This window comes from Aedes albopictus, chromosome 3 (assembly GCF_035046485.1).
Source record: "Aedes albopictus strain Foshan chromosome 3, AalbF5, whole genome shotgun sequence".
NCBI lineage: Eukaryota > Metazoa > Arthropoda > Insecta > Diptera > Culicidae > Aedes > Aedes albopictus.
The window spans coordinates 55,400,539-55,419,979 of NC_085138.1; the positions used below are offsets into that span (position 1 = coordinate 55,400,539).

General features: G+C 37.8%; 1 protein-coding gene across 4 annotated transcripts in view; it reads left to right on the plus strand.

Moving 5' to 3' along the window:
• LOC109411331 (tyrosine-protein phosphatase non-receptor type 9) overlaps nt 1-18,645 on the plus strand; it is a 272,596-nt gene extending 253,951 nt beyond the window's left edge. For all 4 annotated transcript variants that reach the window (XM_029870818.2, XM_029870809.2, XM_062859675.1 and 1 more), the window contains 3 exons: nt 8,588-9,118; nt 14,758-15,148; nt 15,212-18,645. In XM_029870818.2, the coding sequence (XP_029726678.2) occupies nt 8,588-9,118; nt 14,758-15,148; nt 15,212-15,646 (1,357 nt within the window). In that variant the 3' untranslated portion in view covers nt 15,647-18,645. The remainder of the gene's footprint in view (nt 1-8,587; nt 9,119-14,757; nt 15,149-15,211) is intronic.
• The last annotated feature ends 796 nt before the right edge of the window (nt 18,646-19,441 follow it).

The window sequence follows — 19,441 nt, forward strand, 5'->3', positions numbered from 1 at the left end:
TTTAAAAATAATTGAATAATGCATCAGATATAACAAATAAAGAACTTTTCTAAATACTGATTTTTCTAAACTGGTACCAAACTCGACTTGAACCCGACGTTATTCAGACCCGACCCGACCCGTACCCGAATATTTTGAAATTGTTTAAACCCGAACCCGACCCGAACCCGAGTTTTTTAAAATTTGCCAGGCCCGAACCCGACCCGTACCCGTCGGGTTTCGGGTTTGAAAACCCGAAACCCGACCATCTCTACAATCCACCTATAAGTGAGATGAAAAAAATATTTTTTCGAAAAATGCATATAGACGTTTGATGTCTTCGGCAAAGTTGTGCAAAATGCAATTTTGAACAACTTTGTCAAAGACGTCATAATGCTGAATCTCATACTTTACGAGATATATTGCGTTGTATGTGCATGACCCCTAGAAATCAAATATTTCATCATAACTTTTTAACGGGATTTTTCAGATTTTTTGCGTCTTCTTCAAAGTTGTTTGGAATGTAAAAATACATGTTTTTGCTGAACATTGAAAAACGCTAGCTTTTAAATTTACAAAGTTATTTACAAATTACTGATATTTATAGGGTAACTTCGAACTCGTCTAACTGCTTTCGGTGCAAAATGGCGAATAATGAAACAACTATATTTCGGCGCAAAATGGCGAATAATGAAACAACTATATTTTTACTAAATCAAAATGGCTTAAACTTTTGTATACAAGTGTATTCTTTATGTGTTATGGTAAATAAACAAACAATTATCAAAAATTGAAATTATTTAATAACTTCTTCATTTAACGAGATAGAATGTCGCAATGTTCAACAAAATTGTGTATTTTTTTATGCTCAACAACTTTGCAGAACATGCAAATAATGTAAAAGTTAAAAGTTAAAATAAAAATCAATTTCTGAGTGATTTTTAAATATTATTTTAATAATTCGTTAAAATAAACATAGCTTTTTACCAAGATTTTCTACAATTTTTGTATATTCTAGAAAGTTTGTTGAGCATACAAGAATATACAATTTTGCTGAACATTGCGACATTCTATCTCTTTAAATTAAGAAGTTTTTAAATAATTTCAATATTTGATAATTGTTTGTATATTTACCATGACACATAAAGAATACACTTGCATACAAAAGTTTAAGCCATTTTCATATAGTAGAAATATAGTTGTTTCATTATCCGAAACGGTTCTCTGCGCCATTTTGCGCCGAAAAAAGTAACACGAGTTCAAAGTTACCCTATAAAAATCAGTAATTTGTAAATAACTTTCTTATTTCAAAAGCTAGCGTTTTTCGATGTTCAGAAAAAACATGTATTTTTTCCAAACAACTTTGTAGAAGACGCAAAAATCTAAAAAATCCCGTTAAAAAGTTATGATGAAATATATGATTTCTAGGGGCATGCACATACAACGCAATATATCTCGTAAAGTATGAGATTCAGCATTATGGCGTCTTTGACATAGTTGTTCAAATTGCATTCTGCACAACTTTGCCGAAGACATCAAACGTCTATCTGCATTTTTCGAAAAAATATTTTTTTCATCTCACTTATAGGTGGATTGATCATTCAACTATTTATGTCAAAAGAAGCGCCTTGTCTAATGTAGAAACTTCTCCGAAGAAACTATATCGCTAAAATCATCGGTTGAAACGTTATTAAAAAAGCGCACAAAATCGGCAAAATAAAACACTGTGCATTCCGGGGATATTCCGGATTGTGCTGGGGTCAGGGGGTTGTCAAAATAACTAAAAAGTGATTATTTTGTGTGTTATTTTGTTTGAACCATCGATTTTCAGTGATGTTTTTGCTGCAAACAGCGAAACACAACTGCGATAACCAGATTTGAATAAGTTGACCAATCCGGATCCCCGTGACAGGTTCCGCGGGGCCTCATTGGGGACACTTCTGGTTTTCAACCTAAACATGCCGTGCGACATATCGATCTTCATGATTTAAAATGACTGAGTCAGAAACGATAGACTGAAGTCTGTATCAACTAATTTGACCACCCCGGAACATCTAAGCATATTTGCACGGGGGTGCAGGGTTGTTACAACAGCGCGAATTTCGCGAATTCCGCGGATTTCGCGATTTTCGCGGATTTGGCGCGGATTTACCCATGGAATTTGGCCCTCGCGCGGATTTGGCGCGGAAATGATTTTTGTAGTGTGTACAGCGAAATATTTGAATGATTATCGGCACTAGAGTTAGAAATTATGAAAAGTAAATATTTGTTTAACCCTCCTAAGATGTTAGAATTTTTGCACCACGATAGCGTAGTGTACGTTCAGCGTGCCTGACTGGGTCATGTTGACCTAGTGAAGAATTTGGAGCAAGTTTTCGTTTTGGCTTACAGCAATCGTTTACGAATTTCATCAGCTCTTCAAAATATTTCTTTGAAGAAATTGTGCAACGATTCTTCCAATTCCATTGCGGGTATGATGTGCATCTTTATTCAACTTTCGAGTTCTCGTTTCTCAAAAAAATCAAATTTGTTTCTAGCAATTCCTTCGAATTTCGACTGTTGGTTATGTTGGGAGGTATGACGTTCAGTCTTAGGAGGAATAACTCAAAAATGGATTCTTAAGCTTTCATTCGACGTTTCGGTCGCTATATTGCGCCTTTTCTGGGAATTAACTATGCTCCGTTTTATCGTAAGTATGAGCCCACTGCATAGTCCACACTCGTCCCAGACGTAACGTATCGTCCGCCGCCGGCGGCGGTGTTCCTTTGAATGTAATATCCGAAAGATATCCGTTTATCGGAAGCCGAAAGGGTAATAGTAATCTGCCCGAGTTACTGCTACAATTTGGAAAGGCACCAGCTATATATTTTCAAGAGATTTCTAGATAAAACCCTAGATTATTTCGGAAATTTTTTTGAAGGGTATCCTAGAGGAAACTGCTAGTAAAAACTTTGGCGAAAAACTCTGGGGGATCTCTGTCGGCATTCCTGGATGTATTACTGCAGGAATTCTTGGAGAAACTCCTAAAAAATCCAGGAAAACCCTGTAGGATTTTCAAAGGACTCCAGCAAGTAAGTCTTGAAAATTGTCAACATTGTCCTTCTAGGATTTTTCCAGTGATTATCCATTTTAAGGGACGTTTTCCTCTGGGCAGAGGCACAACCTTGTGATCAGCTTGATTGCTGTCAGGTCTCGGGGCTTAAATGTATCTTTACTAGACAGAGAAAGATGCACACTCGTGGTGGCAAAAAGAACCGATACTTTTCGTGATCAAACGAAGAAGCGTCACGACTCTTTTTTGTTGTTTTTGATATATTTGATTTCTATTTCCATAAGGAAGGAGGTTGTTGCACAATTTATCCTTTTATTTTTTTAAATTATTATTAACCAAGCTTGCAATATTGAAGACACAAGATCAATTATCACAAGAAGAGCTGTTTATGCTAGTTCACTGAACATGGTGCCACATGGCCTAAAGAGGTTGCAATACCTACTCCCAAATTCCACGGTGTATTATGGACGATGTGAGTTCTTGGACTTGCATTGGAGACTTGGCCCCATGATCCCCTTGTGCATCAATAAAATAAAATAAGATTACTCATTTTAAGGGACGTTTTCTCAGGTTTTGACAAGTATTCTTCTTCAAGTAATTCCTCACTGAAGATTCATTCAAGAACTACTAAGACATTACTCAAAAAGTGTTCGAAGTGATCTTATGAGAATTTTTCATGAGTATCCTTCTCAAATTCATACTGGTTTCTTAAAAAAAAAAAAAAAAATGTTCGGGTTACTGTCTCCAAAAATATTCAGTAATACTTAAAGAAAGCCAAGAAAGTTCCATTCTGTTTATTTCAAAGATTTTCTTTTCAGTTTCTTATAAAAATTTCTTCAGTTTTTTTTAAATATTTTTCCCACGAATACACTAACTAGTTCTTGGGATGTTTCTCCTGAGATTTTGTCTAGAAAATTCTATTAAAAAATCGCTCAATAAATCTTTAGGAAATGTTTTTAGAAAAAAAAATAACGAAAGTTTTGCCGAAACGTCTTCGAACTCACTTTCAGAAAGCATGAGTTGCGTTGATTTACGAATCAAAAGCTTATTCTTCATCCAGCAGTCCATTCCAGTTTAATGGATTTAATGGATTTATTCAATAACGTGAAGAAAGAAAAAAAAATACCTTCACGCTCTCGTGGATTTGGCGCGAATTTATTTCCAGCATCGCGCGGATTTGGCGCGGATTCAAATTTAGCTCGCGCGGATTTGGCGCGGATTTTTTTCCACCCTTCTCGTAACAACCCTGGGGGTGTCATCGGGGACATTTCTGGTTTACAACCAAAAGATGTCGTGCGACGTATCAATCTTCATGATTTCGAGAGAATGAGGCAGAAAAAATAGACTGAAGAATGTATCAACTGATGTGGCCGCTCCGGAACACCTGGAAAAGGTACCGCGGGGGCCTCTCAAATACTATAGCACATAAAATAATCACTTTTTGCCATTTGGTAAAACACACGCCTCCCCCACCCCCTGACCCCAGTATAATCCGGAATATCTCCGGCATGGTTCCGGATATTACATGGCCTCTTGAGTATAATAAACTAGCACCAATTTATGATCGATTGAAGGCGACTTCAAAATAATTGAATGAAAATTGACGAAATGCCAGTATTTTGAAAATGAGTTGTCGGGGGGCGGGTACGTGAAGGTTAAGTAACTCGCAAAAGAGAAACTATGCACAGAATATTTGATCGGATCTCTGATAATCCAAGACTATTTTTCAGTGGATTTTAAAATTGTTTTTGGTAGAAGTTGTTGATTTATTTCTGGTCGAGAGACATTGTTAGAGGCTTAAATTATTGAGAATTTCTGGTGAAACTTTTGAAGATTATTATAACAAAAATTTACAAACGCAGATACCTTCAAGAACTTCTGAAAGGATTTATTAAAGAAGCTCTTGAAGTCATTTCAGCTTCCGTATTCAAAAGCAGTTTCGAAATGTTGGTGTCGAATTCTGTCAGGAAATCATCCAAGGAATACTTCAGAAATGCTTTCACAGATTCTTTAGGAAAATCAAAGGTTCCTCCAGAAATTTCTTTAGAAAATCATTAGCAGACTCCTTCAGAAATTCTTCCAGGAATTCTTTTAGAAATTTCCCAATTCTATTCAAAAATTCCTTATAAGATTCTACCATAAATTTGACCAATGATTCCAAGTCCAAGGAAATCTTCCAAAATTTATACATGGATTCATTCCTTCAAAAATTACTACAGGTTTTGAAATCTACCAAGGATTCTTACAGAACCCCATCTGGCGTTTTTTCAGGAATTCTTCAAAGGATTCTCTACGAAATTTGTAAAGGAATTCCTTCTGATATTCCCTGATGAATTTCTCAAGAATTCTTTTAGGTAGATTTCTATGTATGTACAAGGAACACAACTCCACCGATTACTTTTGAAATTATTCTAAGGATTCGTTTAAAAAATCATCGGAAATTTCTCCAGGGATTCCCTCAGAATTATCTACAGTGGTTTCTTCACAAATTCTTTCAGATTATCTGTTAAATTCTTCCAATGGTTCTTCTGAAAATTTTCTAAATATTTCTTCGAAAATTCTTCCAGGAATGTCTTCAGGAAGTTTACCAGAGATTTGCTTAGGAATTACTTTAAGGATTCCATTTGAAATTCTCACATGAATGTGTCCAGAATTTGATTCAGAGAATTCTTCCAGAGATTCTTTGATTATAACTTTCAGTAATTCAGGTAGGATTTCGTCCAAGTATTACTCCAGAAATTTATTCGTTATTTCCGCTAAAGATAATTCACATTTCCTAGGATTTTCTTCGGAAATTCCTTTAGAAATATCTCATGAGTTTTTCTAGGGATCTTTGCAGACGCTTATCTAAGCGTTTTTCCAAGTATTCGTTTTTTTTTCTAAATGCGTCCACAGATTTCTCCAAAAATACTTTCAGCAATCCATCACAAAATTTATCAAAGGATTTCTTCAGGAATTTTCCTATAAATTCCTCAATAATTTTATTCTAAGGATTTCTCCAATCACGCTAGATCACGCCCGAAACCGGTTGATGAATTAAGGATTTTCCTATAGAATTCATTAAGGAATCCCAGGAGGAAATCCTGTGGACTAGTTTTAAGATGGATCTTTTGAGAAATTTTTTGAGAAACTTTTGAAGAAGTGCCAAAGAAAAATACTCTAAGAAGTTCGTGTAGGGAATGCCTTTTAAAGCGTTACTAATCCCCAAAGGAATTTCTGGCGGTGTCCCCAGAAATTTTAAAATGATTTTTTGCAAAACTCATAAAAGGGAGTTCCTGGAGGAATGTACGTTCTGCTATAACCTAAAAAATCGTCAAATAATAATGCAAGGAGGGGATTTCCCGGAATAAATCTTAATTAGGTGTAATGATGAAGTCATTTCCTTGGGGCGTACCAGTATAGGGAGCCCAGTAATTTGTAAACCATAAGTGACCAGCTCTGATTTTACCATGACAGCATTGAACAGAATACGTTCTAAATGATTACCGGATGTTGGTTCTCCAGTTAGTCTAGTGGATAAGGCTTTGGATCGCCAATGCGGAGACGGCAAGTTCAATTGCCGTTGCGGCCTTTAAAACTTTAAAACCAAATCGTGGTGCGGACCTGGTGTGATGGTTAGAACACTTGACTATCACGCCGAGGACCTGGGATCGAATCCCACTCCCGACAAACTCGCAAAATGTGAGTTCTTCCTTCGGAAGGGAAGTAAAGCGTGGGTCCCGAGATGAACTAGCCTAGGGCTAAAAATCTCATTAATACAGATAAAAAAAAACCAAATACTTGTTGGTAAAACTCAAGCGTTATGAAAGCAATCGTTGCCCTATCTCCAAACTCCAAGTAATTATCAGTTATTTTGTCCTTTTTTTATATGACTATTGAAACTGTTTACAGTCATGTCGTATGATAGCATAAACATCTGTTATCTGTGGTTTTAATTAAAATAACTGAAATTTTCAATTGAAGGACTTGTAGTAGTGTTTAAAGTAACTGTGTATGAAATATGAAATTCTGTACAATTTATTTTTAACCCTTCAGCACGCGCGCCGTTGTAAAAAGTACAAGACCACCACAAACCTCGATTGCTGTATACAGCACGATCACGGTGCAGTTTCAGCTGCTTGATGACGCGCGTCCTGAAGGGTTAAATTGGATTTATTCATTAACATTTGAAAAAAAAAAACTATAAAAACTAGGAAATTCAGATCCATAACTGAGTTGCACCCTTGGTGTACAAATTATTCAGTATCTTACAAATATGATAAATTTTATATGTATTCATATTCAAATTAACAATTCGCAAGGCCCATCCCGTACATTTGAACGGCAGTCTACATAAAATATACCTACTTCAATAATATGTATACATAGCTTTGAAGTTTATTCAAGTTATCGAAAATCCATAGTTCAATTTGTGCGGATTGCACTATATAGAGAAACATACACCCATGAGTGTTAACCATGCACTATTTGCGTTACATTTCCTACTAGCTGCCATCCTAACTAATCAGACTCGATGCAGTAACAGACTAACACACTACATGAGGACAGAACCTCATTCGATTATTCTCTATTTTTTTCTGTTTGTTTTTCTTACCTTTCTGTAACGCAAACTAATACCAACTCAACACCGCTATCCGGTGGGATGATCTAAAACCAAAATTTCTTAAATCATGTCTACCCCCCAGGATGCACAGATCATACAGTTTCTGGGTGTAGGACTGCGTCATTTGCTGTGCATGCCAAGTTTAAGGTAACCGAGAAATTAATTGGCTCGCTCGTTCATCGTATCACGTTCACACCTGAAATGTAGGATTTTTGAAATCATTCATCACACACCATACCTAAAAGAAAGTAGAGCGCGTCACCTCAAGCTTTGTCCACATTTCGACCATCCACCAGATACAGTCTTCTTCTATATCTTGCTTCTCCGTTTTCGAAGACTAACTTCGTTCTATGCCACTTCAACAGTTCAGCCTGAGATAGGCACCTACACCTCTTTATAAACAGCTTCTAGTTTATGTTATCATAATGACATCAATCACTGCTTTCCGTTAAGGTCAGGTCCACATTCAAGGACGAATAAATTTCGGCGCGTTGTACCTAGTTAACATTTCCAAGGTTAACTATCGTTTGTTCGTAATGATGTTGATCGCTTCATTATGCCCCATAGCAATCCAGCGTGGGCGGCTCGCAACCAAACCGCTTAGTCCTTTGTGGTTACACAATTCAATAACAGAACATTGCATGACGGACTCTGGCTAGAGACCTGTATATATAGCACTATATAATTCAGTGTTGGTTTTCGTTTCCTATACTAACTTTCGTTCATCCTGTTTGACATCACGCGAGAGTTCACCGGTAGCAATCTTGCCAAGCAGTAGTTGAGAGCAATTTGCATACCATTAGATATAGATCGGGCCGGATGGCCCCATCCTCATTCCTCTCACTTCGTACTTTTTGTTTGCCTGCATCCATTCCGTTTTCAAGGACGCGCAGAACCGACCCGACATCGGCTAGGGAATTAATTATGTATCTGACATGTTCCCCGTCTTGCAGGTTGCTCCATTGCTACAAATCTATGACGAATCGTGAGGACGAAATAATCGCTGGCCAACAGCAGACCACAAACGGTGCATCGCAAACCAACAGCAGTAGCATGGGAAGTGGCGCGAAGGCCACAGTTACCACAGCCATTCTCGATCCGCACCTGGCCGGTTCGGCGGCCGGCACGACTGACCTCTCGGAGTACGTGTCCGGGCACCACAGGACGCCCAGCGGTAACCTAGATCACATCGGTGTCGAGGACATCTCGGACCTGGCGGCGGCCGGTGGCCACCATCACCATGTGCTTCACAACCACCACCACCACCATCATCACAACACCAACAGTGAGCTGTGGAACGAAAATCCACCCAGCAGTGCGTCGTCCGGATTCAGTGACGACGACAGCCTGGCCGGTGCCGAGGGCGATCCAAAGACAATAGAACAAATTGTACAAATGGTGCGGGAACGGGGCAAGCAGGGCCTGATACAGGAGTACGCCGAAATCAAAGCTCGAGCTCCCGACGGAACGTTCACGCATGCAAAGTAAGTTTCGGGGTATTTTTTTAATAGCAGTAACTAAGTGTATGAGGGTAAGGAATGAAAGAGCATCTACCAGAAAGGGTTCTGAACAATCCACACTAAGTAGACGTGTAAATCAACTTCGTCGCCAGAAAGCCATATCGTAAAGCGAAAACAGTTTTCTTGGTTTTTGTGCTTTTAGTGGAAAGCACTAAGATATGCCATTTCTAGAAGCGAAAGAAAACGAGGAATTCTATTTTGAGAGTTTTGTAGAAACAAAGTCAGACCTTTTATTTTGGTTATTTTCAATCGTTCAGAAAACCTTGTACCTTTACATTGGTACATTGGTTTGGGTTTGATCAGTTGAATATTTGATCTTTTTCATAGTATCAAAAAGGCAGTTATTATAAATTACTTCCATTGTAGCACATAGAATGTGGACAAATTTTAGACCCTGGAAGTATCTATTGAAACACGTGAATCACTTTTAGGATTTTGGTTTACCGTCGATGGGGGTGACCTGAGAGAGAGGAGGCAGCTCACTGACAGCCACGATGTTTACATGTCTTCTTCTTACTTCTTTTCAAAACTTTGTGCGCCGCACAATGGTTTGATAATATATTATTGGTCAAAAATGATTTGCATATTGAGTTCGTTGCGACAGAGCATGGAAAATAAATGGATTCGTTGCGCTGGTCGAAGGAAACTGATCATTCATATTTTTTTTTCTTTTTAATTACAACAAACGGAGCGAAATTTTAATAAGATCTTTTGGATATTTGGCCACTCCACACCATCAATGTGCGATTTTCAGCTCGGTTCGCGGTGACAGTTTGTGACATTAAGTAGCAAGCAATCGAAGCCAGCTGTCTCCTCTCTCTCAGGGGGTGACAATGGGTCTGGGGGGTGAGATTGGGTCAAAACGGAAAAACATAAAATTTGAAATAGCTCATCAACTATCGCTAATTTATATTGAAAACTTTATATTATTTCAAAGGGGAGATGTTTTTACACGTCATGATGCAGAATAAGATGTTTTGCAATTATCGTTTTTTGTTAAATTTGTGGCTAAACTTATATGATTAAACTACTAGTAAATCACTCTGAAAAAAATTCTCCTTCGTAATGTTTAACACAAGTACCTAACCATAAATTTTCTTATAAGTGGTTAGCTGTAGGTATTGCCTGGTTGATGTAATGAAAAAAAAACGGGCTGTCATTGCTCTTTTTTTATTTAGAAACTCCATATTTTCGACCCTATGTCTAAATATTAAGAATGGGGGTGAGATTGGGTCAAGCAAGTTATCGAGTGCATATAACCTTAACTAAAAATTCAACTTGTTATCCAGTCCCCATTTGACGTTAGAGTGGTGCCATGTTCACCGTATCTTCATAAAAGCACGTTTTCTTTCAAAAATATGGTGAGAAGTGTCAAACGAGTGTGTTAATACGTTTAGTGCCTAAAATCATTTATAACAATACACCCATGCGTTTGGACAGTTCCTCTAATCATCAACTAATCTTTAGTGTACTGCAATATCATAAGCTCACAAAATAGACTTAACATAATATTTGAACGACCCTCGATCTTGAGATGGAGTGATTTGCTTTACCAATATAGAGGACAAAGATCATGTACATAAGAGTTTATAACGGAGGGTTTGGTTAAACATTCCTTATGCAGTATACTCAAACTATCATGTTTTTTTTACAATCAATCTTTCAATGCGCCCCTCTCTCATTGTAATCTCCCCTCCTCTCATGGAGGTTGAAACTCTTAATGAGGATGATTATGATGGCTAAAAATGGTGATACAGTATACAAGTGTTATTTTTTCAAATTTCAACCATTTTTTCGGTTGTATTATCCATTTTAGGTGGATTAATCATCTTTTAAAATTACCTAAGTTTTAATTCGTCATGATAGCATTATGTTTTAAATAGGTTTACTAGATATGATCAATAAAATTAACTTATATTCTTAGATAAGTGATTTCGAATACTTTGACCCATTCTCACCCCCTCTAAGGGGTGAGATTGGGTCAATTTTCAATCATTTGAAGTTTAGTAAGCAACTCGTATAACGTGATACTTTCTTGCTAAACTATCATTACCACATAGGAGAGTATACATACTAAATAAAAAGTTATTCCGACTTCAATTGCATTTGTTATATAACAAACCATCTTTGAGTATCCTTTTTTGACCCATTCTCACCCACAATGACGGTACTTCGAAATTTCGTTTTATACCATCATCAAGTTTTAGGCTGAAATTTTGACGTTTTTTTTTTTCCTGTTGGGTACATTTCCACTGTATCCAATATATATGCCATATGCCAGTGTGTCATATCACTATGAGCCTAGTGATTCCACTTGCTAACTGTTGGTATTATCTCAGTAAGGTATTACAGATCGAGTTAAATATATAACCTTGCTATGAGACATCATCCATACGTCTAATGGTTGTATTTCATCCCTATCAAAATATATGCACCTTTTATGGAAAAGTACATCACAGCTTCACAATAAATGCCCCGAATCTTTCTTGCCATTTCTACAAAATTGGCAAGTGCCATCTTCCAATATTCTTAGTAGTATTAAAAAGTATTTGCTTGAGCAGTGACCTGTTACTAGACCACAAAAAGTATTCAGAGCATTTTAAGACAAACTCGTCGTGCTGCTATCGTGTTTTTTTTTTAAACTTCTTTCTATCATATTCTTTCCCAGTTCTTCAGTTTCAGTTTGAGGGTATATTCTGAGGCTCCACAAAATGGTTCTGGGCTTAGGAAAGGTTTGAAGATCCAAGTGTTGCTAACAAATCCGCCTTTTCGTTTCCTTGAATCCCACAGTGCCCAGGTACTAAGAATAGATTTACTGAACTACACATGGTGTAGTAATTGAATGCATTCCCAAACTAATTTAGAAGTGCATGTGAAAGATCTTAATGCTTCAAGACCAGCATGGCTGTCCGAGAAGATATATATTAGACCTGTTCACTTTGAAACTTTTTTCTACGATTCTCCGTGACACATCAAATTATCAATCCACATGCAAAACCAAGTCTTCAGTCCAAAATTGAGCCAAATTGATCAAGATTTAAAGGTGTATCAAATCAATGTTGTGTTTTTTTAGCCGTTTTCACAGAAATTTACTCAGAAATTCACAAAATTGCTCCGAAAAGATGCCGGAGATATCGTTAAGATATAGTTAGAACAATACTCTACAACTTTGCCGAAGACACTACGGTGTTTAAATTGCGTATTTCGAAGTTATTCAACAATTTTAGTTAAATCACGAAAAAACACGATATTTTTACGATTTTACATATAAATGTCATGTAATTTTACATTATTTTACGTGACTAAATTAATGAGCGGTTACTCCTTTGTGTAACGAACATTTCGTCCATGCATCGTTTTTGTGTAGGAATTCGTTTTCATTGACTAATTATCTAAAGTATGTCACGTTGATACTAAAAATCGCACAGAGTTACCAGCACAAATTAAAACAAAGTTACCCATGATTATAAGACGTCATGCCATCGTATTCTAATGTCTTTTGATTTAAGTATCAGAAATGGTGCAGATGGTAAGGCTCGAGCCTGCGGATCAGAAGGTCCCAGGTTCAAGCTCAAATACATGATAAACTTTTTTTTCTTTCTTTGTAGCAGTTGGGATGATGAATCTGCCATAACTAACACACAATCTCCCAAATAATAATGATCGGGACCTGCCAATTAAGCCCATTCCAGGACTAGCTAGATATTTAGTTTATATTTGTTGACAATAAATCGTGTCAACGAGATCAGCTGGGCAAAATATTGAGCATCTGTTTGATAATGATAAATTTAGCTAAAACAATTCAATACGATGATGAAACTGCTTCTGGATGCAACATTTTACAGACAACTGTGGGTGGAGCTTACTTGTTATCTATCTACCCACAAATCACAAATCTTTGGGGAAGCCATTGGAGAAATCAAATTCCTGTAGAAATGTCATAGACGTACCGTGTAAGCACAGTTCTCTGTGGTGTAAGCACCAACATGAGCCCTTGCACGAATCTAGCCTACTGCTCATTCCCACAGAAAGATTGAAAACAGCGCGCACAATAAAAGTCAAATTTGACTTTTATTGTGCACGCTGTTGTCAAATGTTCAGTGGGAGTGAGCAGGACAGGGAAAATTCGTATAGAGGCTAATTGCGCATTTTAGCCAGCACTAACTGCTTAAGAGGCAATATTTTTTAAACTCACATTTTTTTACATATGCCCAAAATTGTTGGCTAGTCCATGTAAAAAAGTTCATTAAATGATTTAAATTATTTCAATTTCAAATTATTATAAAATTATTTCATTCATATTTCTTTCACTCCCGATGTAAACATTAACAACAGAACATGATATGTTATTATTATAATATTATCTTTATTAGCCACTGCATGCTGTGACACAGGTTAATTAGCTGGTTACGAATAACTCAGATCCCGACAATGAACTTCTTTCCTCGCTATTTTGCAGGTGTGATAGAGTTCTACGCCGTCCACAATGTCAGTTGTAGTGAAAATGTGAAGAAGCAGTTATTACGTGTTTACTGTTTCTTATTCTAAGCATAAATCTCAACCGGGATAGAGCCTGCTTCTCAGCTCAGCAGCGTTTTTGGAAAATTTTCACAGCGATAAACTCAGAGCTCTCTTTGACAATTGAATATTTTTGCATTCATGTATCGTGCGGCACCACGAAACTACTATGTGCTCAAGAAAGTCAAGGAAACTTACATTAGGTAAAGATTCTGGACTAACTGGGAATCGATTCCTGACATCTTTAGCATGATTTTGGTGAATAGCCGAGCATTTACAGAGCTCAGCTGTACGGGAATTTATTATTTACCAAATAGTTAACCTACTTCCCATGGTTGCTGTAGAGCATCATCGACGAAGTCGGAACAAACGAAATTAAATGGATATGCTGTAATTAACTTCAGAATATGATTTTAACCTCATAAGGTTAATCCAACTATTTGTTTGATTAGTGGAACTGTCGATAAACAATCACAAACCTATTGATTTACAACATTTGTTTTATTAATTTCGAAAAATTTAGCCAATTTTCAACAACTTTTTGCCCCCACTCGCATAACAGCCCCATCTTTGCTGAGTTTCTTATTCATATGGGACTGTTATGCGAGTGGGGGCAGTTTTGTTCGAACACTTTTTTTTTGGAAACGCTTTTTTTGGCATAGAAATAGTCGTTCAAAGTCGTTGGAAAGATATGGTTATAATTCTTTATTTTCAACATTTCGCAATTTCATGATATTCCTCAAAGAGAATAGCCTGTAGTATGCCACAGAACCCAAAATTGCTCGTTTTGTAGTTGACCGTGCCATAATATTATTGATTTACCGTTTGATAATTTAATATTAGCCTAGCACAAATTTTTATATGTATACGATTTCTCAGAAAGACATTCTTATATTTAGTTTTTTTTTTTTTATTTTATTCTGATCAATCCGCAACGCGCAAGCGCTACTTCAACGAAACTCAAGTTTTCTGGTCATCAACTAACAGCAATTTCCTTGAAAGCACCTGTCTGCCAAAGAACAAATTTCCACGAACCACAAGCTATTATAATTAACGCACCAACTTGTTCTCTCCCGTCGTTCCAGACTGCGAAATAATCTAGCGAAAAACCGATACACGGACGTCCTGTGCTTCGACCACAGCCGGGTGATTCTTTCGCAGGAAGCCGACGACCCGACGTCGGACTACATCAACGCCAACTTCGTCGATGGCTACAAGCAGAAGAACGCATACATCTCGACTCAGGGCCCGCTACCGAAGACGTCGTACGACTTCTGGCGGATGGTGTGGGAGCAGCACTGTCTGGTGATAGTCATGACCACACGGGTGATGGAACGGGGCCGGGTGAAATGCGGCCAATACTGGGAACCGACCGAGGGCGGCGTCATCGAGTACGGGTGCTACCAGGTGCGAACGCTCTCGGTGGAAGCCAACGAGGACTATACGGTGGCCGAGTTGGAGGTGAAGAATTCTAAGGTGAGTTGGGGACATTGAAAGAAGCTGGAAATTGTCTTACGCATTTTCCTCTCATAATTTCAGACTGATGAAGTGCGCTGTGTATCCCACTGGCAGTTTACCAGCTGGCCAGACTACGGAGTGCCGGCTTCGGCGCGAGCCATGCTGAACTTCTTGCAGCGTGCTCGCGAGAAGCAAGCCGAGATGGTCAAGTCGCTGGGTGATCTGTGGGCTGGCCATCCGCGGGGGCCTCCAATGGTGGTACACTGCAGCGCGGGGATTGGACGGACGGGGACGTTCATTACGTTGGATATTTGCATATCGCGGCTGGAGGACGTCGGAACGGCCGACATCAAGGGAACGGTGGAGAAAATCCGGGCACAGCGAGCCTACTCGATTCAGATGCCCGACCAGTATGTGTTTTGTCATCTGGCCCTGATCGAGTATGCGCTGTCCCGTTCGATGCTGCAGTCGGCGGACTTGTCCGGGTTCGACGACCGGGAAGACGACTCCGACTAGAATGCGTGCTCGTGATGTTTAGGCTATGTGAGGTCTTTGTTTCGATTATTATCATTTTTGTGTAGACTTTAATTAGGGAATGTGCGAAATATTGTTGGAAGCTTAGAGTGAGGATGTGCGTCGCGAGAAAACATATTTTTAAATCTTTAGATAAAAGATAGCGAGAGATGGAGAATATTTTAAACTCTATAGAGACAATGTTTAGAAATTACAAATCGAAAACAAAAATCAAACTATCCTGTTTCTTTCGGGTTTTCCGTCTTTCCAAAAAAGGTTAATTTTAATGCCAACCAGTACTGCTATCGAATACCTATTTAATCTGTTTTTGCTATTCCCCTCTATCTATACCATTATACACAAACACACAGTAGGCGCGATCCTTCTTACCAGTTGGCCGTTCGCAGTCCACTAAGATTTGCTACCGTATTCTCTCGATTTTCCCACAGAGAGGTTGTACATATTACTCGATTAGCTAACACTCTAGCGATTCTATTATCATGTAGGACAACAACACGAACCGGTAACAAGTATATATTGATGAACTTTGGTCAGATCACCCGTAGAATCGGAGATAACTCATTTGGCATAAGGTAGTTTGACGTGGTATCGCTAATATTAACAGTTAGGATCACCAGCTCATTATTTAGACTACAAAGATAATTTTATAATCCAGTCCAATTAAAGGAAAACATTCATGATAATTATCAATCAACAATACTCACCTGATACTTGCGGTTATTCCTCTTAGTTTTGAAATTTGAGAATGAGACATAACCTCCCAGCTCGTAGAAACTTAATTCGTTAAACGTCCTAGGTATCTCACAATTGCAATCTTTCAAAAAAGTTGTTAGGGATATTTTTATCCAATAAAATAAACAACAGTTATTACATAATTATGCAACTCTGTGGTGTGGTTCCAGTCTTCAATTTGACTCTCGCATCCTTTCTAACGGACGGAGGATATCATGGTTAAGAATGGTTCAGCAAGGAGCCTATAGTAAAGCATATGAATGGAATCCTTTATTCTATTATTTTCATCTGAAAAACTTCAAAAACTACTCTACTTATTGGAGTTAATAATAAATAAAAACCCTGTTGCACTCTTGGTGTGCATTTCAGTAAGCATCTCCAGAGAGAACTTCTGAAGAAATTGTAAAAAAATCCTTGAAAAAATCCCAGATGCTTAGAGGAATTCCGGGCGAAATTATAGGAGTAGTCCCGGTATGAACATCAGGTGGAATTTAGGTAGAAATTTTTCACTGAATTGCTAGATAGAGGAAAGTGCAAGTGTAGAAGAATTTTTAGAGACAGCCACTAAGAAATTGATGGATCCTTGAAGTTTGCATGTAGATTTCCCAGGGAAAATGTGGTCTGATACAAATAATTTACACAACCAATATCATTATGCCAAATGAGTAATCATCCGCGAAACCATTTGATTCTTTTTCATTGAACGACCTTTTGTTAGATGTGGGGTATGTCATTAGGTATATCTATTCGGAGCGAAGTAAAACAAGCCATATCAGGCATATCTAGTAACATATATAACCACATCTGTCCTCATTTCAATATATGCACTACCGAAAAAAGAAAAACAATAAGATTTCATCGTGCATATACATAGTAACACAACCAGAAGCATTATCAACCAGAGTCATATAAATTTCAGCTAGAAATTATGTTAAAATGTGAAGATTGGCAAAAAGAAGGAGGAACATGAATTACTACTTTTCTCGCTTGTAAGAAATGCTATATATTTTGCAAACAAGTAACAAAACTAACCGAAACAGTCCAGTGAATGTTGAACGTTACGCAGAACAGAAGTAATAGGAAGGATCAATTATTTTCTCTATTTATTTTTACTAGGAACATTGTAGCACCGGACCAGATCTGGTAGACATTGTCAGCAACTTGCTGCGGGAAATAATAACGGAGCCAATCATTGAATACCGATCAAATATCCATTAACTACTTGCTGTAAGTGAAGAAAGATCATCGGTAGTGGATAATTCTGAATAAAAAGAAATATGTTTGCCATTTCTAACAGTAGGCTGCAGCTAAATAAAATACTGCACTAGAAAAAGAACCACGAGGAGAAAGTACTTTTACCATCCTTTTACAATACAAAACAATTCAAGCATATTGCAAACAAACATGCAAATATTTAAAAATGACTAAATAAACGGATAATTTTTAGTGAAATTATGAAACCTTAACAAGGATCAAAAATCAAGTAACTGATGTTTAACAAAAAAAAACTCGTAAAATATATTAATTCAGTGGAAAATTATGAGAACAAAAACAAACGTACACAAACAATAATAAAAAAAAATGCAATGCAGACATGAAACCATTACGACATCAAACGACAGTGCCAGTCAACGCATATTCACAACCTTTGTAGTCGTTTTATCACGCAGATTCCGAACAATACAAGCGTTCAATGTGGCGCTATCAATAATGTGACCCCCATGTTCACATAGAAATACACTCACAGCATTCGACACCTACACACAGTCATACATACACACATACAGTGCAACCACCCAGCAAGTCCAACACAAATTGCATGATTAAGTGATCTACATAATATAGTTTAGCTGTTTATTTATTGGATATTGGTCGAATTGTAAGTAGAGCCGCTCGCCGGTACTGCACATCAGCAGGCTCCGAATCGTGCTCTAGCAACAATGTTTGACCTCAAGGGGAATACGTTCCCGAGGGTAGCGGACGGGGCGCAACAGAAAGATGGTGAAACTATTGTTCTTTGAGAGTCGTTACGTACGTGGACGGAAGAAAGGAGAGGCGCCCTAGGATTAGGGAGCGATCGGCTAGGACCGCGCAAAAAACTTGCGAACTGTTGTCATATGTAGGACAGTGGAAGAAGAAAAAAAAAACGGTTGCGAAACGAGGAGATAATAAAAATTAAACTAATGGACAGAAAAGAAACCTGTACGAAGAAAAAAACAAGAAATATAATATAAATTTGAAAAAATTAAGGAATGAGATTATGCCAAATCATTTTTCGATGACAAGCCCGTGGAAAGATTACACCGTTCAACAGCAGTTTGTGATATTGGACAAAAAAAAAGAATAAGAGTTTATTTCAATTTAATTTATTTTTCCAGAATTCAACGGTACTACATCTAATATTTACATTTACATTTCAGAGATTTGGTTTAACTTTCAACTGAGAACAATTCAAATTCATCATAGGAGACATCAATACATACAACATAAAAGTACTAGCTATGTAAAGCTTTTTTAGGGAAAAGAGTAAAAAAAACCCTAGAATTCAGAATGTCTTAAAGCTAATATCACAGATGTTGAGGGATGAGTGCTCCGATGAGCGGATTTGCTGACATCTCACAGGAGGTCCTGAAGGATCTGGTGGCCTGTTTGATGCTTGTTTCGATGGTGTCGACACCAGCCAACTTGTGGAGATCGTCGGTCGGGTACCTGGGGTTCAGGTTGTGAACCATCTTAAGTAGTTTGTTCTGTTTTACTTGCAGCCTTTTGCGGTGAGATTTGGCGCAGTTGCCCCAAACTGCCGATGCATAGGTGAACATTGGCCGGATGATGCACTTGACCACCAGTAGCTTGTTTTTAACGTGCAGCTTCGACCGTCGATTCAGCAGGGAGTACAGCGCTTTGGTAGACCGATCAACCTTTCCGGCGACGTAATTCACGTGTTTGTCAAACTTCATCTTCTTGTCAAACAGCACTCCAAGATACTTGACTTCATCGTTCCATGTAGTTGGGAATAAGAGTTTAGGACCCTAGAAGAGTCATAGT